Source organism: Thunnus albacares, chromosome 10 (assembly GCF_914725855.1).
Source record: "Thunnus albacares chromosome 10, fThuAlb1.1, whole genome shotgun sequence".
NCBI classification, from domain to species: Eukaryota; Metazoa; Chordata; class Actinopteri; order Scombriformes; family Scombridae; genus Thunnus; species Thunnus albacares.
Genome location: NC_058115.1, coordinates 13,068,570 through 13,092,737, shown reverse-complemented (window position 1 = coordinate 13,092,737; position 24,168 = coordinate 13,068,570). Strand labels below are relative to the sequence as shown.

Sequence of the window (24,168 nt, the reverse complement as noted above, 5' to 3'; positions counted from 1 at the left end):
GAATGAAGAGAAACTTTTATTTGTCTTGAGCAGAGCAGGCTCTGAATTTAACTGATAGCATCATCTTCCTGTAAACCATTTGCTTTTCAAAGGCAAACAATATGTGTTTTATTAGTGGCAGTAGGATAAAACCAAACTTTTATGATGTGAATAAAAAAAACAGTCAAGTTAATCAAACACTGATACTTACTGGATAATAATGAAACATATAAGACAGGACAAACTGCTTCAAGATATTTAATTTGTACCTTAAACACTAATATACTGTTTATCTACTCATTAATTCACTATATATCATACAAAACATTCAAAAATACAGAGGGGAAAGTATGCACAACAGAAGGATGAGTACTCAATGCTACAAGAAAAATACATCAGCAATCATATTTTTAAAGATAGTGGGGTTTGTGGGGAAGGCGTGCGGGTCAGAGAGGTCGGGCAGATTCCCTGATTATGATTGGGATGATCGCCCCTTAAAAGAGGCACAGGCACAAATCCACAGGCAGCACTGAGGTGAGACAGCACCCTCTAATCACCAGCGGTTAACCAGCTGCTCACATGAACTGGACAATCAGTATACAACAGCCAAAATCATGAAACACTGCAGTTGCCGGTATCAACTCAACAATCTACAGATGGATCGAACTAAATGCACAGACAACACATTGGAATGTAGTATGTTTGTCACCGTCTAAGGCAGGCACTGAGAATCTTCTTAACAACATTATAACCTCCACATAATCAATATTAATATATTTTTCACAAAAAGTATGCAGCATTCCGAACAAGACAAATCTTGCACTGAGTTTTTACTGTTTTTGGCAAATGTCTTATCATGTAAAGCAGGATCATTTGGCATTTGACCGGACTTCCTCTTCAAGTTTTGAATTATTTCCTTTCAATGATAGCATGTGACAGCTTTTTGATATGATTTGACTCATTGTTAAGTGAAAATGCATGGCACAACACAATAATAAGGAAAGGTAAAATTCTGAGATAGAACCAGATGTATGAGCAGCATTACATGTAAAACCACCCACGATCCCCTCGACGCCGTATCACCAAACGTTGTGTCATGCGCTTCTGTCAGTACAGGCAGGTTTTCTTCATAATTCGCAGGAACTCTTGCTGGTTCACTTCCCCGTCTCCATCTCTGTCTGCCTCGTCAATCATTTCCTTCAGAAACACACAGTAAAAGAGGAAAAATTTTCTAAAAAAAGGATGGATACAGTAGACATGAGCAAATCAACCAGTTTGTTATTTGATAGCATTCAAGAGCAAATGTTCTTGTGACATTATTCAAAATTGAAGTCATGGCTCTCGGCCTGCACGTTGCAGTAGTGTGCCTGTATTTGGAAGGATGTGAATATTGTTTTATGACACGATATCGTGCCTTACCTGCAGCTCTTCATCTGTGAGGTTCTCTCCGAGCTCTTTGGCTACTCTCTTCAGATTCTTGAACGAGATCTTCCCTGTCTCGTCATCATCAAAAAGGCGGAAAGCTTTCAGGATCTCCTCTTTGGAATCCTTCTCAGCCTGAATTCAGATAAAATGGAGAGCAGTTTTATTAAATCATGTCATGTTGTCATCATGTAGTCACAAAATGAGACAACAGAACGAACAAAATGAAAAGAAAAATGGTCAGAATTTGTCTTGATGAAAGGCAGTACAAGATATTCATGAGGGGTTGATAAAGTGGGTTCTAATAGATTTAAATCTGTATTTTTTTTGCCATAAAACAAAACTAGCCACTTACTTCAAACCTAAAGAGAAAAAGGAACTAGAGTACAGTCTTAGCTCACTATGAGTGGTGGATTCACAATAAATAGAAATACACAGTTATAAGTATATAACAGTATATAACAGTTCAAGAAATAGAACATAGATATATCTACCATTTTCTGTGTCATGACACTCAAGAAGTCAGTGAAGGAGATCTTCCCTGTTCCATCCTTATCCACCTCACCAATCATCTTCTTGATCTCCTCTTTCTTGGGTTCGAACCCCAGTGCTCTCATCGCAACCTGGTAGAGTGGGGCAGCACAGAGAAGCTGATAAAAATGGTTACAGTATAAGGATGCTACTGTTTTCTTCTCTCCTGGCACATGTTGTTTCTGAGCAGCATTTGAGCCCCTTTTTACCTTGAGCTCTTTGACATCGATGTATCCAGATCCGTCAGTGTCAAACAGCTCAAAGGCCTCCCTGATCTCCTGCCTCTGCTCCTCAGTCAGCTCTGGTTTGGGGCTTGACTTCTTGCGAGGAGGGGGCACCGGACCCTGCAGGGATGGTCTCTTGGCACTGGTTGCCTGGTGGGGACACAGGAGGAAAAAAATCAACCTCTAAATGGCACCAAGAACAAGAGCCACGTCTACACTGAGATCTGACAGGTGTCTCGGGGGAAAATGTTATTTTTCCTTGACCTGTAAAAACCAACCTCTTCACAAGAATAAGGGATAATGTAAACATCCATCACCTGCGGCTCAAATTCAGCACAATAAGATACATTTAGGTTATTATCAGATTAAAAACATTCTCACTCACCATTGGTTGATGTATGTTTGACTGACAAAAAGGAACTGCGGATCTACTGGGCAATCAATGTTTTCCTCTTGGCTATGAAGCCTCCCTATCATTTAGGGAGGTGGAGATTATAAAACGGCCTCTGGTTTACATCAGTCGCACGCATTAACCGCTTAATTACTCTAATTATAAGATAGTCTCTTATTCCTCAAAACCTTGTATTTATTTCGCGGGATCAGCGGCTAAAATGCGAAGAAAATGAACGTTTCTAGCTGACAGCATGCACAGATTTTGCTTTCTAGCAGCTGCTGTCATGGAGTCCAGACGTTTGATTTGATCACCCTTTGTGCCAGGAAACAAGCGCATCGTTTCAGAGGCTAAAGGAGTACAGAGAAGGCACACATGGGAGTAAAAATCAAACACACCAGTCGGGCAAAAAGATGATTGGCTGCTGAAAATCACGGGGCGCAAGACACGATCAGAAAATTCAAAGCTGCAGAGACTAAAGTTAAACCTCTTTGGATTTCTAATAGAAATATGAGATGCTGGATCAGAGTATGCAGAATGGAGAAGTGTTTGTGTCATATTTATTGGCAAAATATGTCACAATACATATTGTATATGAATGGTGCAACTGCTTTGCTTTATCAATGCATCAATGCACCCTCTAGTGTCAGCTTTTAAATTAGACCTCAGATCACAAATGTATGAGAGCCTCTTCTAATAAAGTAGAATATGATAATAATAAGAAAGATAATGATAAGATTGTAGATTATAGAGTAGAATATCATAATGATAAGATAGAGAATACATATTGCCTCTGTGCAGCTAACATCTATTTCTTCTGTGACCAAGAGGGACACTGTCACTTTTGAAGTGAGCATTATATTATTATCAGGGTCCACATTAAAGCATAACATACCCTGTGGTACAGGTATATAACCAAATCCCAAATATGTTCTCAAATATTATATTATAAACATGTCTGATTGCACATGTTTAGATTGTTTTATGTTTTAATTGCATGCACATATTTGCTCTTTAAAAAAAATAAATTATCTGCCTTTTGCACAATCTGAAGACACTTTTTCATTGTCCGTGTTCTCTGCACTGCATAATGACAATAAACTTGAATTGAGTTGAAATATATGTTCAGATACTCTTTTGAAACTAGTTAGTTACTTGTTGATTTAACTTTGCTATTATCCTTTTATCACTATGGTATTATTTTTTCTGTTACATGTTTCTGAACTCATGCAGTATTCCCATTTGCACAGATTAGTTAGTCTACCAGAAATCATCTGACGTATTAACATTGGTTTAATCTGTCTATGTTTATTTTGCCTTCATGTTTTTTTTTTAGATGTAATATGGCAAGAATGCAAGTGTTAGAAGTAGAATAAATATTAATATAGTAGTTAATTAACTCCTCAGTGCCTCTGTGGATGCTGCTCTGACAGCATGACAGGGGGCGTGGTCTTTGGGCAAAGACGCGGATAGAGTCACTTTGTGGTCTCTGATTGGTCTAAATTGTGGCGTTCTTTTACGTATTCTGCACACTATTGGCTGTTCGTAAACGTCATCTCTGTGCTGGGTGCCGGCTCGGCCAATCACAGAGCAGTCCTCACTCAGCTCATGCAGACAGTTTATGGCATATATGCAGTTTAGTTGCACGCGCCGACTGACTACAGGTGACAATATCGCGTGCCACTTCAATTAATAGCCGTCTTTTGTTCGTGTCCCTCGTATTAGACAATAAGGGACAGAATTCACTCTTCCATCTGTAAGGGAAAATATTTTCACCACAGTGTACGTCAAGTCCTGATATCTGCTCACCTGTTGATCACTTCTGACTCATTATGGCCACGCGCGTTCGACCGGTACGTTAAATTGTGTAAATTACACCTTTTCATGATGCTAATGCTGCCTATTTGCCTTAAATGTATTAATAATCACTTTCTGCGTGTCCTACAGAGTAATAAACGATGTGCAGTCATCGGAGGATCTGGTTTCTTGGGCAGACACTTGGTGGAGAAGCTGTTGGATCGAGGTTACTCCGTTTCTGTGTTTGACATCCGTCAGAGCTACGAGCTGCCTGGAGTCAGCTTCCACCAGGGAGACCTCTGCGACAAACAGGTAACCTTTCTTCTCAGCCTGAGCTCTGTAGGCTGTCAAAACAAAAAACCTCCATGTCTCAAGATTAGACTTGGTAAATAAAATAACGTTACACAGCTTGGATATTTAATTATCAGGCCTATGCAATGGAAGGACTGGATCCCAGCTATGTGTAACTCACTGTTAAAGGATAAGCTCACTGTTTTGTTGTTTTTGGTTGCTGTAATTGTTCTTCTGGCAGTGAAGAGATCCCTTCCCAGCACAGGTCCAAGTATGTGGTACATTATGAGGGACAAATCTGCAGTTCTCATTCTGTGCTAAAAATTGACTCCTAAGTTCAGTCATAACTGGAATACTCAAAGAGGGAATTGTTCACCAAAATCACTGTAACTTCCCTCTCAATTTGTCTAACTTGGACTGCTGAAGCCTAATTAGTGTCAGCTGAACTTTCAAATGTATTTTTGCACAGAACAACTGTGTTCCCATCTCTTTTGTTACATATCATTTCAATGGACATGTGAGTATTATTTTAAGACAGGTTCATGTTTTTTCAAGTCTAACCAATAATACAGCTTTAAATGGAAAAAGTTTAAAAGTCTTAGGTCAGTTTAATGATTCAGAGCCCTGCAATACTTGCAATTTGTTAATGAACACTTGAGACTTGCCTCAAGACTTAAAAAACTACAGTAGCTTTAACCTAGAACAATTACCCTTATGATGAAATTGTCTTTGAATTATGCATTGCAAAAGTCACTTATCCCTAACTTGGCTGAAATACAGATGGGTGACAAGTTAAAGGAAAAACTGGTACAGATCTGAATGCTTGACCCATACAGTGAGGGGATCTGGTGGCTCTGTTATGCTTTGGGGGCCATTTTGTTGGCATGGTTTGGGTCCACTTGTCCCCTTAGAGGGAAGGGTCACTGCAAATCAATACAAAGCTGTTCTGAGTGATCACCTTTATCCTATGATGAAACATTTCTATCCTGACGGTAGTGGTCTCTTCCAGGATGACAATACCCCAATCCGTAAGGCATAAATCATATGCTATGGCCGTCATAGTCACCAGATCTCAACCCAGTTGAACATTTGTAGGAGATCTTGGACTGACGTGTTAAAAGGTGCTAACAGCTCTGTACATGGCTGAAGAGCTCTGAGGTGTCTGTTTCATTCTGCTTCAGGCTCTTCTGCCAGCTCTGAAGGATGTGTCCCTGGTCTTCCACTGTGCCTCCCCAGCCCCTGCCAGCGATAACCGCGAGCTGTTTGAGAGGGTCAACATTCAGGGCACGCGCACTGTTATTGAGACCTGCGTTGAAACTGGAGTACAGGTTAGGCTGCGGGGATGAGAGAGTGGGCTTTTCTTTTTTTGTTTTAAACCTACAATTTACTGTTCAAGGATGAGAGATGTGAAGTGTTTTAACTATTTGTTTTGTCCAGAAACTGGTCTTGACAAGCAGTGCCAGTGTGGTGTTTGAGGGGACAGACATTAAGAATGGGAGAGAGGACTTACCATATGCCAAGAAGCCCATTGACTATTACACAGAGACCAAAATTAAGCAAGAGAAGGTAGGACAGCGGTATTTTCAATTTTAGCTTGTTGGTTTCACTACAGTGGACCAGTGGTGGCACTCTTGCCTTGATTATTTGGTTCATTTATTAGTGGAGTTTCAATGTTGAATATTATTAACATTTTATCCCGTCTTTGTTTTAAAGTTGGTCCTCGAGGCGTGTGACAAGCAGAAAGGTTTCCTCACAGTTGCCATCCGTCCTCATGGCATCTTTGGACCTCGGGATCCACAGCTGGTCCCCATCCTGGTGGACACGGCTCGCAGGGGCAAGATGAAGTTCATTATTGGGTGAGTTCAAATGGATGTGACAGTTCATTTGCTGCATTGATGCCTCAATTATAAATCATGCCTTTCCAACTGAATTCATCTGCTATAATAAATAATTGTTGATATCCAGCCGAGTTTCAGTGCTCCTCTAAACCTGAAGGCCTATATATGGCTGCATTTTGACTTTCCAACAATAGATAGACAGCTTGTTAAAACCTTGACAGTGTGTAAACTTAAAAGATTGAGATGAACATTAATAATCCAAAGGTGCCGAAATTGCTGGAGTCTGAAATTTGATTATCTATGAACCTTAGTTATACACCTTATTACCCACTCTTCCCTGTCTTGAACACACTCACTCATCGTCTTAAGCTTACCCACAACTTACCTGCCACTTGAGAAGTTGGAAATGGTAGCGATGTAGTGGCTCACAGCCTGCTGTACTGCTGTTTCATTCTCTTTCTTTTTTTCCGTCAGTGATGGAACCAACCTGGTGGATTTCACCTTTGTGGAGAATGTAGTTCACGGTCACATCCTGGCTGCTGAACGCCTGAAGCCAGACTCCCCCATATGTGGAAAAGTGAGTGAGAATAAAATCTGAAGCGGAGCCAACCTCATGGTACAGCTGGTTGAGAAAATGATGTCAAATAAAATCCCGTTACCAGTCTTCTTTTAATCAGTGAATGCCTTTACCAATGGTTTTGTGTTGGAAGGATAAATCTGTGCTGACTCTGCAAGATTAAATCTCCTCTGTCTCTCTTTCAGCCCTACCACATCACTAATGATGAGCCGATTCGGTTTTGGGACTTCATGTCTGAGGTATTGGTTGGTCTGGGATATGCTGCTCCACGCTACCACCTCCCCTATGCCCTTGTGTACGGACTGGCCCTGCTTCTCTGGCTGCTGGCCCTGATCCTGCGCCCTCTAGTGTCCTTCAAGCCCACCTTTACACCAATGAGAGTGGCTCTGGCTGGAACACATCACTACTACAGCTGTGACCGTGCCAAACAGGACATGGGCTATAAACCTGTAGTCAGTCTGAAGGAGGGGATAGCACGCACGGTGCAGAGCTACCCTCACCTCAGACAAGGGGCTTGACGGCAACATGGACATGAAGACTGTTGAGACATGGAAGGCCGAGGGTGTTAGTACAGTTACACTGAATAGACAGTTCAAAACAGACAATTTATCTTTATTCCTCACGCTGTGCCTTTTCAATATTAATGCACCATTTTGACCAGCAGAGGGCAGCAGATGATCCTGGTTTGAGTCAACAGACACTGCAGTGAGATCTTGATTTACAGCACTGTTTATGCAAACGTAAATATACTGATCTTACACTGTGAAAATACTTACAGATATTATTGCTTCATTCTCATGTGTTTCACTCTTGTGTTGTACACTTTGAGAGACTGCTGTTTTTGTCAAAATACCTTAATACATTCCATTAAACAATGATTCTTCTGATACAACTCGGTTGAAAATGATTGTTTAAAGTGATACATTTACATGGTATGGCCAAAGGTATGTGGACGTTCCTGTCCAGCTAATGCTACAACAGTGTGCTTTCAAATTCGTGGCAACATTTTGGGGAATGCCCTTTGCTCTTTTGACATGATGATGCTCCCCTTGTTTTCCAAGTTTAGTGTGGGGGAACGTAACTGGCCTGCATTGAGCCCCGACCTCAACCACATCCAACACTTTCAGGATGAATTAGAAGGCTGACTGTGTGCCAGGGCTTATGATACTGCAATACCGTAACTCCGGTATGAGATACTGCATATCATCAGGATGGCATGTGCGTCTGCTAGTGATTAGAATACTATTCTACGACTGTCATCGAATACAATAATGGGATGGGTGATGAAAAAAACCCTGAGCCACAATACATTTTTTTTCCTGTCACTGATGATGATTTGTCATAATTTCACAAGGTTAAGAAACAGAAGAACCTGTAGCTATCAGAATGCTTCATTTTCACAGTATTCATATTAAATATTTTGCTGCTGTAGAGTTTTGTCTTTTCTAGGTCAAGCATTTTGTCATTCCATGTCTTGGTGTGGTGAAATCAAGGTGGGGGTTAAGTTCAGATACTTTGCATTCTCTTTTTAATTCTGCGCCAGCAGCACCCTAATGATTCACTGCTAGAGTCAGAGCCACTGGGCAAGGCCGTCTGACTGGTTTCTTGTTCAGGGGAAAGAGGGAGAGGGATCGAGGTAGATAATAGACGTGAGCATTTACACTTGCCACTGTGCTCACCAGAGTGAAACTTTGGCTCTAAGACTTGGTAATTTCCTCTTCCACCTTCACTGTCTGACGTTGCGAAATCTATTCACACCCTTTTCTGATTTGAACAGGCTTTGTAAATATATGCAAAGTATGTGAGAGATTGTTCTTTTTCTATAGAAACAGTGGTAGGCTGATCTCCATGTTGTGTTTTGAAAGAGTGCATACTGTGGCCAATTGCTTAGAAAGTGCTTTTTGTTGCAATTTGTTGAAGAAATTGTTGGACAAATGCCCGAGCACAGACTTGTCATTTTGTTTCTTTTTCTCCAACATAGGCAGACACAGTCACTTCAGTTTGTTTATCGCAGGCTTCCATCTGCTTTTCTATCTGCATTATGTACTACAAAAGGCTAAAACAAGTCATAATGTAAGTTTTGTCTTCAAGCCAAAATACACTGTATATTATTGTATAGTGTTTTTTGTTTTCCTCCAACACAAAACACAAAGTACTCAAACTTCAAATATAAAATTTGAATTCAATGTGTTTCAAATTGAAGCTTGGCTTTTGTATGATTTGTAAAAATGTGTGGACCGCTGTCAGTGTTGGTCATATCAGTTTAAGTTGTGTATGTTGCTCCTGATCTCATTTTAATGATGTGTGCTTCCTAGGTTTTCCTACCCAGTGAGCATGAGAGGAGCGTTCCCACAGGAGACGTTGCTACGACTCGTCTCATTTATGTATGCCATGCCATGCACTCTGTTGCTGTCCGCTCCCCTTTGTCGCACTCTGCCTCAGTATTGACTGTCGGTCACCTGTATGCCAGGTATGTGCTTGCTCACTCCTGTGAACAAAGCACGAATGTAGTAAACAAAAAAAAATGAGTTCTTAGCAACCTCCATTACGCACACACACACACACGCGCGCGCACACACACACACACATGGATAGACAAACACATACTGCTCCACCCCGCATCTACCCTCCTTGACTTGCTAGGCTTGTTGGTGCTCACGCCCGTACCTGTTCACTAGCTCAGGGATCAGACACCTGTCAGACAGAAAAGACTTTCCATTGGCACACACAAGTCACACACAGTGGGACACACAGTCACAGACTCTCGACTCACCTGGATATAAATCTGCTGGATATAAAGGTTAAGCAGGTAGGTGCTCTGATTGGCAGGTTCTATTACAACATGATTTAGCAAATAATTTGGATACTTTCTCTTTTTCTATCGTCATTAATCAGCAGCTGTGAGGACAGATAATGTGAAAGTGATCAATCATGCTACATAAACTGTTTGTTGAATGTGTTAACTGGTTGTCAGTGTTTGCCCTCTCATTTTTGCTTGTCAGTGTCTATCTATCCTGCACCCTGCTTGCCTTAAATGCAATTGCTCTCAATCATCTTGTGTGGACCGATGTGTTAAACCTAGGATAAATATGCTTTCGGAGCCCTCAGTGTATTTGTTCTGTCATCAATATTCAGGGTATCCTCAAGAAATATTGTGGCAACATGCTTTTAGAAGGAGTGAATTCACAGCAGAGTTTTACAAGTTACATTTGAACTATGAATTTGGCAGTGAGTCACAATTTTGCATAAGCTTCAGTCTTCACCTACATTAGGGATAAAGGAGCACTCATCAGTATTTCATTGCATTTTTACTTCCTTCTTAAGTACCCCAGTGAAGTGGGTTTGCCTCTAAACAGTTCATTTTTGATTGTAAATGACTGAAGGGTCAGCTAATTTGGATATGTGTAAAAGAAAACAGTTTTTGCCTCATTCTGTGGGAGTATATTTTCTATCAGTCACAAAGCTACATGTCTTTGTGTATCCATTCATATTTAGGCAATAGCAGTATTTTTTGGAAAGTGGAAGGACAGGATCATCGACATGTCTAAAGGATGACTGAGGAATGCTTTACAGAGCAGATATTCCTTGGGAGGGAACATAGCGTGGGAATGACCATTTTGAAACTGACTGATTTATAATAAAGAGCAATTTTCTGTTAAATCTGTACAATTTCTTTTGACACAACCCGTGTAACTTACCTGAATGTGATGAATGTGAATGGGATGTACATTTTTCAGGTGGCCTGCGAAGACAACATAACAAAGGCGAGAGTGACACCTCAAGAACAACCATGTCAAATGGTGAGCAGGCTGACTGACCTGATCTGAATGTGAGATGATGTGTTTCCTCCAATAGAAGCAGAGGGCATCAGAGGGTGTAACTCTGTGCCAGACTGATGATAAATTCTGTTCCTCTGTCATTGACCTGATTTTAATGCAGAATACAAGCAGTTGATTATGGTGTATGTGGGCCCAAAGGGGACTGAATATCATGCATGCTATCAAGCAGATGGTGATTAAGATGTCACTATGATGCAGCCTACAGTGTGTAAAATATCTCAGATGGTGTGTGTGTGTTTGTGTGTGGTTGTGTGACATGTACGTGTTTGTGTCTCAGAGGGGGACAGAGCAGCTGTGTTCCGTACCACCAAAGTGCGGACCAAGCTGAAGGGAGACGCCAGCTGGCTGCAGCGCCGCAGTGAACCTGAGAATGAAACCGTGGAAGAGAAGCCATGGTAAGAACAGCCTAGTATGTGTTGTTTCCACATGTTGAAAAACAGGGAGTTATCTATATGATCCCATACTCAGTTAACTGAACAGACAAAACCATGTTCCTGTGCATCCATGTAGGATAGCAGAGGTGAGAGCCGGCCGTGTGGACGGGGCTCCTATTGAGACCAGTCCAGTGTCTTCACCAACAACATCCACTCCATCACCCGTCAAGTCTGACACTGAAAGGTAAACACTGGTTTCTATTATCACACTTATCTACTCTGAATTCTCCGTAAAACATGATCGTGCTGATATGAAGTCTCTGTTCTGAACTTAGAGCGCCAACAGGATTCCTGATCAGGTAAGAGTGACACTTATCTCATAGAAACCTAAATCTAGTTTCAGATACAGTGTAGTTTTGTTTCAGTGTTGACTGACAGTGTGAGAGTAAGCAGAACTTTTACATTTACAGCAACAAAACATTTGGAAAACTTTAGAGTACATAGTCAGTTTCTGGCTCAAACATTTGGCCTCCAATATGAAACTAGAAACTTAAAAAGCATAGAATGAGGCATTTTACATGAAGGAAAAAAAATGATTTATTCATTCAAACTTTTTGTTTTCCTTTCAGAGGCGTTTTCACTAAACTAGACAAGCCTGCTCCGTCCTCAACATCTAACGGCTATAGGTAGGAGCTTCTCTTACTTGAATAAGCTAATGAGTTATTAGCATGACTAGAGATGCAGTGACTGACCTCTCCCATTCCCACATTAATAGAAGCTATTTTTTTTGTGTTTATTCACAGTGGAACAACACAATTCACCAAAAAACCTTCAGAGAACTACAAGAGAATGTGAGCAAGCAGCACAAATCAGATCCACAGTGAACTGCTGGCAACTGAGTGAGAATGTATTTTCATGAGGTGTATGTTTGCGCTTCTCTTCCTCAGAGCCCCCCACACTGTGAGGTCCACCTCAGAGAACCAGGAGGGTACCCTTAGTCCTGAGGAGAAGGAGAAACGGTAAGACTTTCCTAACACAAAGAACTCCATCCAATTAGAACAGAAAAGAGATTATGTTAACATCATAATGATTCATTTTGCAGGACAGAGATAGCCAACAATGTTCTGAAGAAATCTGCAGCTAGGCAACGGTCTTATGTGCTTTCTGCTGCTAAGAAATATGAGTATGTATGCCTTATGTTGCTATGCTAATACTTATTTTGAACTCAATCTGTTTCTTAAGTATATAGGAGACCTTTACACATTGAGAAATTGCACTTTTCTGTGCACCAAGCATTTATGGGGTTATTTATGTGTTGAAAAACCACAGTTCTAAAGACAAAGCAGATGACACCTCGCCAGTCAACAGCGATTCATCATTTGTGGCTAAAAGGTAAATGATCCCTCTAATATCTCTGACAGGGAAAGAAAATTTCACAATCTGTGAATTCAAGTATGTGATCAAATGTCTATGTGTGTCTGGTTTTATGTGTGTGCACACGCTCCAACTCCGCATGTGCATTCATGTGTGTGTACATGTGTGCTTGGCTACAAATGTGCAGGGTGGAGATTACTGATGATGATGAGAGTGTTGCACCTGTCAGCACTCCGCCCTCGCCCCCTGTCGTCCCTGTCACATCTGTTGCCTCTGCGCCTGAGCCCAAACCAAGGAAATTGTAAGTCCTGTGCCATGTTTCTGTTTTCAGTGCAACAAGTGGTTTCTGTTCCTTCAGTTTGTTTCTAATAACAATAATACTTTTATTTGTATAGCACTTTTCAAGCCAGGAGCACAAAGCGCTTTTCATAGACATCACAAAAGAAACAATCACAAATATAAAAAGAAAAACACAAGAACAGCAGAATACAAGCATACAGTGAAAAGACTGTATAAAAGAAATTCACAAATAAATCATCCAAAAGATAAAACAAGAAACTACTGAAATAAACTTAAGCACAACAGAGCTGTATTATGTAAGCAAACAAGACTAGTTGTCAGGCGAAAAGCCAAGTCTGTAAACATGTGTTTTAAGACCGGCTTTAAAAGCAGAAACAGTGTCAGCAGATCGAATACTAACTGTAAGACTGTTCCAAAGCTGAGGTGCCAGTACAGCAAAAGCTCGATCACCCTTTGACCTTAGCTTGGACTCTGGAACAGCCAGCAGGCCTAACCCAGCGGATCTAAGAGGCCTTTTTTGGACAGTAAGGAATTCACTGATGTACTCTGGCGCCTGGCCATGTAAAGTCTGAGTAAGATTTTAAAATGGATTCTAAAAGAAATTGGTAACCAGCGCAAAGAGGATATAACTACGGTAATGTGAGAAGAGCATTTGGTCTTCATCAGAAGTCTGGCTGCAGAGTTCTGCACAGTCTGAAGTCGAGCTACAGCTCGGGCACTGAGGCAGGTCAACAAGGCAGTACAATACTCCAGGCATGGGGAAATAAAAGCATGAATAATTTTCTCTGTATTGCTAAAAGATAACATTGCCCTGATCTTGGAAATATTCCTGAGTTGGTAGAAACATGATTGTCCCAATTTCTTTGTGTTTTGTTCAAAGCTTAGCTTACTGTTGGAGATAACCGCCTTGTCCTTAGCAGTGCACTATTTCATTATCTGTGTGGTTTACAGAGTCAACACCAGTGTGAAGACAGCTGCTAATGTCAATGATGATGCTGCCCCAAAGCCTGTGAAAGAAGAACCCCTGCCAGTGTCTGTTACAGAAAAAGACCCCTTTGAAGACATGAAACCAGGGTGCACCAAGGTGGCCACTCCCCTCCCTGAACTCATCCCTGTGTATGTTCAAGCAGTCTGTGCAGATGTAGAACACGATGATTCAGAGGTTTCTGGCCTTCCTCTGGTTAAACTCACCCCAGCGTCACCAATCCCAGTGTCACCTACTCAAGCATCCCCTGCTTCACCAACCCCTGCTCCACCAGCATCTACTCCAATATCTCCTGCTGTAAAAGAGGACACAGTGAAGACAGAGCCAGAGCCAGAGCCAGAACCTTTTCCAAACCCAAGGTCAGATTTCCACTAACCAAAATCAGTGCTGCCACATATTGTAGTATAAGTACTTTTACTCAAGTACTGTCCTTAAGTGCTAGACTAAATGTTGAGTATTGCTATTGCATGCTACTTTACCTTTCAACTCATACATTTGAGAGAAAAATATTGCACTTTTTACTGCATTACATTGCATGACATTTTATATGAAAAGATCAACTTAATATCAATTTATACAATATTGTTATTATTATAGATTAAACTACCATGCAATACATTAAGTAGCAAGTAACTACAACAGTAAAATGCTACTTGCACATTGATGCATCAGTGCAGTAATTTAATACATAATAATATACCACACATAGGGACCATTTGTCTGCATTTAGCACTATCACTCGTGATATTTAAAGGACCAGTATGTAAGATTTTGGGGATCTATTGGCAGTAAAGGAATATAATCATAAGTATGTTTTAATGAGTGTATAATCACTTGAAAATAAGAATTGTTGTGTTTTCGTTTCCTTAGAATGATCCCTTTATATCTACATAGGGAGTGGGTCCTCTTCCATGGAGTCCGCCATGTTGCTACTCTATGTTTCTACAGTAGCCCAGAATGGACAAAGCAAACACTGGCTCTAAAGAGGGCCTTTTGCGTTTTTTGTGAGTTTCGCGGCTACCGTAGGTTCTCTTACATACTTGGAAGGGTTGGTTGCAATCTGCAACCTTACCACTAGATGCCACTAAATCTTACACACTGGTTCTTTAAGGTACATTTCCTGATAATTCTTAGAAAATGTGAATGCAGGACTTTTACTTGTAATGCAGTGTTTTTATAGTAAGGCATTGCTACTTATACTTAAATAAACGATCTGAATAGTTTTCCACCACTTCATACTATTAATATCAGTATAACATATAATTGTATCTAAAACTGTGATAATGAGTCTCAAACATCAACATAATGTTTGCTCCAATATTTCTAGAACAGTTGAATATCATAATTCTTAAGCAAAGCTTCAAAGCCCCTGAAGACTTGGCTTCAAATCTTCAGTATTTCTCTACAACATTTATATTCATGACTACATAAGCAAAAACCAAATCAAATTTTATTTAGAGTTTAAGTCTGTTTAACTGCTTCATTAGGACTGTGTTTGTGCAGTTTGGTCAGATCTTATTGACAGTGACGACAACCCACATACTGTCTGATTCAAATGTTGGTATATCCTAATTGGTGCACGGAAGTATGTGACCATCTTTTCCCAAATGTGCCCCGCCCACTTCAAACCAGTGAGTGGAGCACAGAGAAAAATAAAAGAAATACAGAAATATTTAATGTAAGATCATCAAAACTGTTCTAGCAGAAGGTTATTTGTTCATGTGGGAACGATCACTGTAGTAAAAAGCTGATGGAGAAAATCAGTTTTGAGGGCCTTTAAATTCACTTTCAGGTAGTTTTCTTTGTGTATTTCTGTGGTATGTTTGCTCTCCTTCTCTTCACATGTGAAATTGGAAGCTGCCCTGGAATGCCATGTGTTTGCTCTCCATCTATTTTCACAGGTCTGGTGTTGACACGCTCACCGCCTTGTCCGACACCCTTATTTCTTTTGACACAAGTTCAACCAGGTACTGGCAGAAATAGATGAAAGCAGCAGAAACCAATATGAAAAAAAAATTAACATGGCACTAACATGTTAGAGCCTGCAGCCCCGATAATGAGAGTTTTTATTTCCTTTCCAGTTCTCAGGATGATGAGCCAGGGCTGGCAGAGGAAGAGGGAGGCTCAGCGGACAGTCACACAGAGGATGGGTATGAAACCAACAACTTCCTCATTCATGTCATAGCAGGGTTGGCAAGAAAACAGATAATAGCTAACTGCCACTGTGTTCACTTTAAAATAATCACAAAATAACCCACATCTCAATTTCAGGTTCTTAAAATTACCTTACACAAGAGGATGTCCCAAATTAGACTTGATTAAGAGTGTGGTGCTTAATAGAGACGTGTGCCAAAGCAGGTGCACTGATATATATTTTTCCTCTTACTGTCTGCAGAGTTGAGCAGGAGCCAACTCTGGCGCTCAGCAATTGTGAACCAATAACAGGGGATCTCCTGGCTCTCAGTGATGGGTTTGTTAAAAATACATTTCATACTGATTGTGCAATTAAGTGATCCTCACTTTAGAAACTGCCTTCTTTAAATATTACCCACAAGGTGGCACTGTTGGACTTCTAATGATCCTCTACCTCAACTGTCCTGCTCTTGCCCTGAAATCTCCTCTGAATCCTAAATTCCTCTTTGTTCATCACCCTCTCCACTTCCCTTTCCTCTCCTCTTTCCGCCTCCGCAGTCCAGAGGAGTCAGCAGAGCCGGTTCCCCCCAGCCCACATTGCTGGAGTCAGGATCTGCTTGGTGAACTGGACAGGTACAGGAAGTGCTCTTTCCCACCCAAACCCCAAATACAGAGTTATGCGAAGAATTATCCTTTCATCAGTAAAAAATCAATAGCTCCCTTGACAGTGGCAAGCTGAAGCATTACCTTAACTTACCTTGCCAAAGTTGGATATACAATTTCAAGGGGAGCTTGCACACAAATGCTGCTTCCGTATTTGACTTTTGTGTTTGAAGTCTTAGTGAGTCAGACCCGACAAAGACCAGTTGCACCCCGGATCTCCTGGCTAATGATGTCATTGTAATTAACACAGAGACACGCAGGTGAGAAAGAGACAGACTTGTGATGGCCTCTCCTCCCCATCCCTCTGTCTGCACCATTAATTCTTATCACTACAGATAAAGGGGCCAAATATCCAAGCTCCGGCTCCCTGAGGTGTAAGATTTTTAATAAACCCAATCCGCCTCAAGTTTGATCTGTAAATCAGGGCTCCTTACTTTCGGCATTCTATTTTAACCCCTGCTCTGTGTTAGAAGGAAACAAAGTCGCAGATTCCTGAAGCGACTGAGTAATACTTTGAAACAGAAAGCCGCGTCTTATCTGCGTGCCACTGGAAATAGAAGAGAATGTTCTGTACTGATTAGTATTGCGTCTTTGTTTTGTCTCCGCCAGCCTCAGCACGCAGCGAGAGGAGGAGAAGCAGACAGATGAGACATCCAGCGAAACACAAAGGTAGAAGGAGATGACAGGCTGCTCTTAAACAATTATCTATCTATGCAGAGCTGTTCCTGCTAAGAAATGTATTCTATTCAGATACGCCTTGTAATGATTTATACTAACTCTGCCTGAAACTACGCTGTGTCTCTCTGCCCGCCAGCCCCACAGAAGCAGTCACTACAACCACCAAAACTGTGATCATTACTGACAAAAGGTATGAAAACACGCACAGAATAAAAGTCTGTTCTGTACTATATTCAGATGGTTTTCATGCTCGTTAAATAGTTCAGTGGGTTTCAAGCTTTTGTAATGGACTGGCTTTGTAAATAGTGTATGAGAAGCACCACGCTAACCCTCACTTGCCCTCTTTTCTCTTCCCATCACGCCATTCAAGCGTTCCATACTCCTTACTTTTCTATCTCACCACCATTTTCTCGTTGGTAAAATATCTTTGATTTGGTGTTTAGTATAATTGTTATTGACGGAAATCAGAGTTCATTATAGGTGAAGAAAAACTGAAATACACTGATTTTTGCCATTCAGTGGCTGAATAGTCTTTCCGTTTGTAAAATACATCTAGATTCTGATTTTGATTAAGTTTGGGCCCCGGGTTCCTCTGTGTTTCTGTTTACCATTCAAACTGCATTTAATCTTTCCATTATGAGTCAATGTGATCAGAATTCCTCCAACACAAGATGGGCCATGCTGACAATTGAGAGTGAAATCAGTATGAAATTGTTTTTCAGCTCGGCTGATCCGTTTGATCCATATCCGATAGGGACCACATCCCCTAACAGGTAATCATATTGGTTTGGAGCTGTGACTGTTTTCCAGCCAGCCAGATAGCATCTCGGCATGCATAATGCAGCAGTTTCTGATTATGAGCCACTTTTCTCTATTACAGCTCCTCTGACCTGTTCCAGCCCCTCGCAGATATTTCCATCAACAGGTACGAGAATGATAATGCAAATTCCACTATTCTGTATTGTAACCTCTGTTTGTACCACTGATACTATCATGTTACGATATAATATCAAAGTTACTACAACTGTTTCGCTTTGTAGGTTTTTGTAATAATTATTATTCCCAATCAGCAGACACACTGGCAATCAGCCCTGTGGTTACATCTTATTGATACTGTGCTAATGATGATTTTATGTTATTTCCCTTATTTCTTTAGAGTGTCACCCACTTCCGTGAAGAACGAAGATCCAAGTCCAAAAACCAAGTAACTTAATTGCACATATCCAAATCTTTCTGCCTTTGAGCCAACAATTAAATTAAATAGGACTGCTGCTAACAACTCTTTTAATTATCAATTAATTTGTTAGAGATTTTTGATTCATCTGGCTATAAAATGAAAAAAATTGAGAAATATGCTCATTGTGACTTCCCACAGAAATTCTAGAGATATCTTCATATTACAATTTTTTTTCTACCAACAAAAATATTCAAATTATAATGATACAAAACAGAAAATAGAAAGTTCTTACATTTGAGAAACTGGAACCAGCAAATGATTGCCACTTTGAATAATAAATGACCAAAACAATTATTCAGATATCAAAACTGTTGGCAATTAATTTTCTTTTGATTGACTATATGATTAATTATTTCAGCACCTAAGTAAAATTTTCTGTATACAGTGTGACAGTGATGTAGTCTTTGTTAAATTCTAATTAGATTTTTCTCTATTTTTTTGTGCTTGTGTTTGACAGCATAAGCTGTAATGCATTGGAATCCCTTGCAGATGACATTATCCCCATCAACACTGACACCACAAGGTATTAAACCCGTCTGGTGCATAATTGTGTTATGAATGTCTGAGTGAGAGATGGAGAGGAAAGGAAGAGTGCGGACCTGCAGAAATCAAATTCTCAAACAATGCACATTACCGTTGTCTGATATGCCTGATCTGTCACAACTTCTGCATTGTCTCTCTTTCTCTCCGCTTTGGCTTTTCTTTCTCAGCGCTCATCGGTCATGGGCACGCGCATGGGAAACTAGCCCACCCGAGAAGACGAACACAGGAGAGAGGTGATGACACACTTCGATATCCTCTTGCACACAATGCTGTCCACTATGTTTCATTCATCTGCATGCACCCATCCATGTCTATTATGTGCTAAAAGCCTTTCAATGTATGTCCCCTCTCAGCCAAAAGGCTGCACCAGTAGGCCAAGCTGAAGATCAACAGACGCTGGTCAAGTCTGAGAAAAAGTAAGTCATGTTTTTATTAAAAGCTCCGGGTGCATATCTTCTCCTTTTATTCCCATAACCTCCTTCCCTTTCACTACGGTGAAGTAACAGGGCTTTTGCAGCATGAACACTGTAATCACTGAGCCAGAAGACATTGTGCACTGGTGCTGATGAAAATAGGTCATATATATATTTGTTACAACTTTCTCTCACAACTGCAGTAAACAGATCCCCTTCCTGCCTTTTTTTTTTTAAACAATGTGCACACTATCAATTATGTTATCCTCTCATCCTCTCATTATCCAGTCATGTCTTTGTTTGTGTTGTGCTCTAGGTCCTCCCCATGGGACAGATGGACATTACCCACCGACTATACTACCACTACCACTTCAGATGAAGAGGAGGAGGAGGAGGAGGAGAAGGAAGAGGAGGAGGAGGAGGAGAAGGAGGAGAAGGAAGAGGAGGAGGAGGAGGAGGAGAAGGAGGAGAGGTAAATGCATATTAAAGCACTTTTTTGTTTTTACCAACATTTTTAGCAGGATGTGATTATAGCACCTTTAAAATTCAGTGGCTGTCAACCGTTTAATTGAGGGCGAGCTAAATACAAGTTGAAACTTCCCCGTGGCTCTGTCAAAGAATAATCAACTTGTTCTCGATGTGTTATTTTTACTTGAATATGTTCACTTCTTTGCCTGCACTGCCAAACGTATCATAATATCGGAATGTCCTCTGTTTTGCAAACCCGAGGACACACAGTCAACAAAATCACCACCATCAGGATGGGAAAATAAACCTTTAATCACATTTAAGATTCTCAAAACTCAGTTATGATCAAGAACAGGGGAGATTACTAGGAATTTAGACAGTGAAATAAGAGGCGTGTAGGTTAGGTTTACAATTACAATGCATGGGAGGAGGGCTCCATGCTGCAGCACAATAGAAACAGACTAAATCTGGTCCATGACCCCACTGGAGCTGTGAATCAGAGAGATCAGCTTCATACACTAATAAAAACTGCAGAATTCCTGTTCACTGGATTGCGTCCAGCTTATTGACCGCTACAGCCAACAGTAAAAGTCTAATACAGCTTTCTTTACTTTCCAGGGAGACACGAAGTGAGCCAGAGCCTGCTATGGATCGGTGAGTTTATGATCTTGTTAACGTCAGACACAGCATAATGCAAGAATACTTTCTCAAGAGTGTTATTTTCTACTATTTGGTCTGTTGATTTTCTCACTTTTGTAAATATACCTTTTTTCAACCAGAGCTTTTTGTTTTTTTATGACACTAGAAACTTTAAGCAAGGATGTGGTATTAAATATACATCACTCTTTGTGGTTATGAGTGGAATGAATGTTTCATTCAATGAAGTGTATTTAAAATCAAACATGTACCATCTCATATGTAGGGCATAAGGGCTTATTTTACACTCACCTACCAGATCTGTTTCTGTGGTTGTTATGGGTTGAGAGATTTAGGCCAAACCCTGTGGGAACGCAGCTGTATCCGCTTAATACTGGGTTTAAAGTTACCTGCAACTTCCGTGTGACGCCTGGTTAGACAGACTCCTGAATCAACTCTATTACTGAAGTTAAATGACAAGGTCTGCTCTCCCATTGTCTTTCAATTTGCCCTCATTTCCTTCCTTCTAATTACCAGTCTCCAGATGTCAGATTAATGATGTGTATTAGAGATGTCCTTTTGTCAAATCACAGTCCGTTAAACAGCATGCCATTAACAAGCAATGGCAGAAAATGATTATCTCCTGAGTTACATTTGACAGATGTAGAGTCCTTCTGTGTAACCCATCACACTACTGTCATCAGTGAGTGAGAGATACAACTAACGCTTCTGCACTCTGTTTCCTGTTACGAAACCAGGACTGTGATGGAAAAGGACCAGCATGGCCAAACACCAGAACCTGAGACCAAAAAGTGAGTGATTTTACAAATTAGACATTTATATTAAAGTGACAACTAAAATCCATTTTAACTATAGATATTAACTGTCTTCACCTGCCTCTGCTCTAGGGGTTTTGTGTATGTGAAGGAGTACGTCAATGCAACAGAGCTGTCCCTGCACAACGCCAAAAACAACATTGATAGGTAGGACTGATATATTATTTATGTGATCAAATAACAGCAGCTAACTACTGCGGACTAAACTCTGTTCTAATGATGATTTACCTGTTGTTCTTGTTTCCGTAGTGGGTCAGATGATTTGACATCAAGCTCTGTCAACGACACATACAACAGCCCCTCCACTTACACCAGGTAATAACACAATCACCTAAACTTGTATTAAATCTGAGCCCTCTCTCCCCTGACACTTTGACTGCCTTCATCTCTTGACGGTTCGATTGCTTTTACCACTCACACGTCAACTGATATTTCAACTGCATTCATCTGTTTCTCTTCAACTGGCATTTCAACTCCTTTCAATGCTCACACTTTGATTGATGCTTCAAATCCTTTCAGGCGCAAGGACTTCACCTTTTGAACAACAACAAAAACATCTACTCTTTTAACTTCCACAACTTCCACTATTCATACATAATTTACTTGAATGCTTTGAGTCCTTTCAACTTCAATACTTCAACTGATGTCTCCCTTCAGTTTATACATTTGAGCTGGCACTAATATCTTTCAGGATTTCAGGATTTCCACCTCAACTTCCACTTGCAGTTCAATTTATCACTCACATTTTGAGTGACATTTCAACTCCTTTCAGAAATTTCACTCCAACTAATACTTCACCTGCTGCTGACCCTTAAATTAACACTTCAACTTCTTTTAGCTCTTCGTTTCAACTGCTTTGTGTATTTGTATTGCAACCACCACTTTAACTTCTTTCAGTATTACAATTTCAAATATTTCAACAGCAAATTTTCAGCAGTGGGTGCACATTGCTTTTCTCCAAAAAATTTCAGCCTCCCCTAGTTGCTCTTGTTCAGATCAGATTATTTGACATTAAGTTCCATCAGTTACTCTCACAGCAAACCTTTCACTCACTCCAGGTAATAACGCAGTTCCCTAAACCTGTATTAAACCAGCTTTAAATCTGAGCCCTCTCTCCCCTTGGCTTGTTATTTCCAGCTCTGACGAAACTAGATATGTGTAAGCAGTAGGGCAGAAATTCCACCAAGCCTGCTCATTAGGAGGCTAAGCGGGGACATCAAAGGATTATTTACTTATTAAATTCCCTTGCACAGGACAGAGGGTCACAGGTTATTTTACCAGAGAGAGCTGCAGTTGCACAAGAGCTGTTTCTGAGTCAGTGCCCAAATTTACTTGTCTCAATCACTGTGTGTCCCAAGTGACTTGCTGTCGTCCACTTGTACATACTGCGGGGAGCTGGTGGGCCATGATGCCAAGATCACCATTGAGCACCTCAATATCAACTGCCACCCTGCCTGCTTCAAGGTAAATTGTCTGTATAATACTGCTGAAGATGGATGAGGAATTTGGTATATATTAGACCATAAAATGTTGTATAAATTCTTGTGTCCTTGAAGGAACTGAAGAAAATAACCTTTTGCTCCCCTCAAAGGAATTGTTGACATTTTCTGAAATATACTTATTCGCTTTCTTGCCAAGTTAGATGAGAACTTTGATACCAACCTCATGTTTGAATGGTAAACACTACGCTACAGCTAGGAGAAGGTCAATTTAGCAACTATTTTCTTGTCCAGGCACTGTGACTTCCTGCAGTCTTATCGTCATCATGAGGTTGCCAAGCAACCATCTGAGACTTTAGGAAGTCATTGTGCCTAGCCAAGAAATAGTCCTGCACATAACCCCCTGAGAAACGACAATGTACTGTTTTCACACTTCAGTTTTTGTATGATTAAACAAATGAAATATAACATGTTAATTTAGTAAGCTTTAGAGATGCAGGTAGGCAGATCCCCCCGTCAAATCTTTGTGCTAAGCTAATCGGGTACTGGCCAAAGTATTTCCCATACATGAGGAAAAACTTTTTTCCAAACTTTTGAGCGGTACTGTACAATTACTTACCTTAGTTCCTTCGTAGTTATTTATTAGAAAGTCAACTCCTCAAATACAAATTATGTTTAGCTGCTGCATACTGCCAGTCCATGAATCAAAGGTTTAATCAGTTAACTGTCTTCTTGAAGCTACAACAGATGTGTTTTTACTGTGTTTTATGGAGCAAATGAGTATGGCATATGATTTTCAAAGATAAAAACAGTGCCTTTTGCAGTTTCCTTCATAATCACATTTTCTAACGACAGTCTCCTAATTTTTCAGTGTGGTGTGTGTAGTAAGCCTATGGGAGACCTTCTCTACAATATGTTCCTACATGGTGGGAAAGTCCACTGTGAGAGCTGCTACTCCAAAGCCCTCGACTGATTATTGAGGCTCTCCAGCAGCCTCTTATCCTCGTCCCCTTCCCTTCATGTTCATTTGCATATAAAGTGAGAACTGGTCTTTCACGAAGTTTGGAATGTGTTTGGTTTGAACTTAGGAATGATGTGGTTTTGGGTGATCAAAGAGACCGTAATGATGAACAATATGATTGCTTAATGTTGATTCGTACATTAGGTTAAATTTCCAATTTCGCAAACATGTTATATGTT

The 24,168-nt window shown here is 40.5% G+C and overlaps 3 protein-coding genes across 4 annotated transcripts; 2 read left to right on the top strand and 1 right to left on the bottom strand.

Annotated features, from left to right (window-relative positions):
• Window positions 1–221: 221 nt before the first annotated feature.
• Window positions 222–3,688, bottom strand: cetn2 (centrin, EF-hand protein, 2). The gene is made up of 5 exons (XM_044364130.1): window positions 2,542–3,688; window positions 2,142–2,306; window positions 1,896–2,024; window positions 1,399–1,536; window positions 222–1,176 (listed from the first exon to the last, which is right to left on the bottom strand). The coding sequence occupies exons 1-5, from the start codon at window positions 2,542–2,544 to the stop codon at window positions 1,087–1,089; spliced, it is 525 nt and encodes a 174-aa protein (XP_044220065.1). The 5' UTR covers window positions 2,545–3,688; the 3' UTR covers window positions 222–1,086.
• Window positions 3,689–4,136: 448 nt separating this feature from the next.
• On the top strand, window positions 4,137–7,942 carry nsdhl (NAD(P) dependent steroid dehydrogenase-like). The gene is made up of 7 exons (XM_044364129.1): window positions 4,137–4,400; window positions 4,495–4,656; window positions 5,817–5,963; window positions 6,073–6,201; window positions 6,349–6,491; window positions 6,948–7,050; window positions 7,236–7,942. Exons 1-7 carry the CDS (start codon window positions 4,380–4,382, stop codon window positions 7,566–7,568), a joined length of 1,038 nt encoding a protein of 345 aa, XP_044220064.1. The 5' UTR covers window positions 4,137–4,379; the 3' UTR covers window positions 7,569–7,942.
• A 1,717-nt stretch (window positions 7,943–9,659) lies between these two features.
• Window positions 9,660–23,941, top strand: LOC122989972 (flocculation protein FLO11-like). 2 transcript variants are annotated; one of them, XM_044363026.1, is made up of 31 exons: window positions 9,662–9,859; window positions 10,788–10,850; window positions 11,167–11,284; window positions 11,400–11,507; window positions 11,599–11,622; window positions 11,893–11,949; window positions 12,067–12,114; window positions 12,211–12,282; window positions 12,366–12,446; window positions 12,593–12,655; window positions 12,825–12,938; window positions 13,889–14,281; window positions 15,824–15,889; window positions 16,004–16,072; window positions 16,318–16,392; window positions 16,614–16,688; window positions 17,328–17,387; window positions 17,533–17,586; window positions 18,119–18,169; window positions 18,277–18,321; window positions 18,553–18,600; window positions 19,091–19,156; window positions 19,344–19,409; window positions 19,530–19,592; window positions 19,906–20,061; window positions 20,676–20,711; window positions 21,452–21,505; window positions 21,602–21,676; window positions 21,779–21,844; window positions 22,888–22,993; window positions 23,840–23,941. In XM_044363026.1, the coding sequence occupies exons 2-31, from the start codon at window positions 10,841–10,843 to the stop codon at window positions 23,939–23,941; spliced, it is 2,421 nt and encodes an 806-aa protein (XP_044218961.1). In that variant the 5' UTR covers window positions 9,662–9,859; window positions 10,788–10,840. The 2 variants fall into 2 exon arrangements, with proteins under 2 accessions (XP_044218962.1, XP_044218961.1); XM_044363027.1 differs by lacking the exon at window positions 19,344–19,409 and having other exon boundaries at window positions 9,660–9,859.
• The last annotated feature ends 227 nt before the right edge of the window (window positions 23,942–24,168 follow it).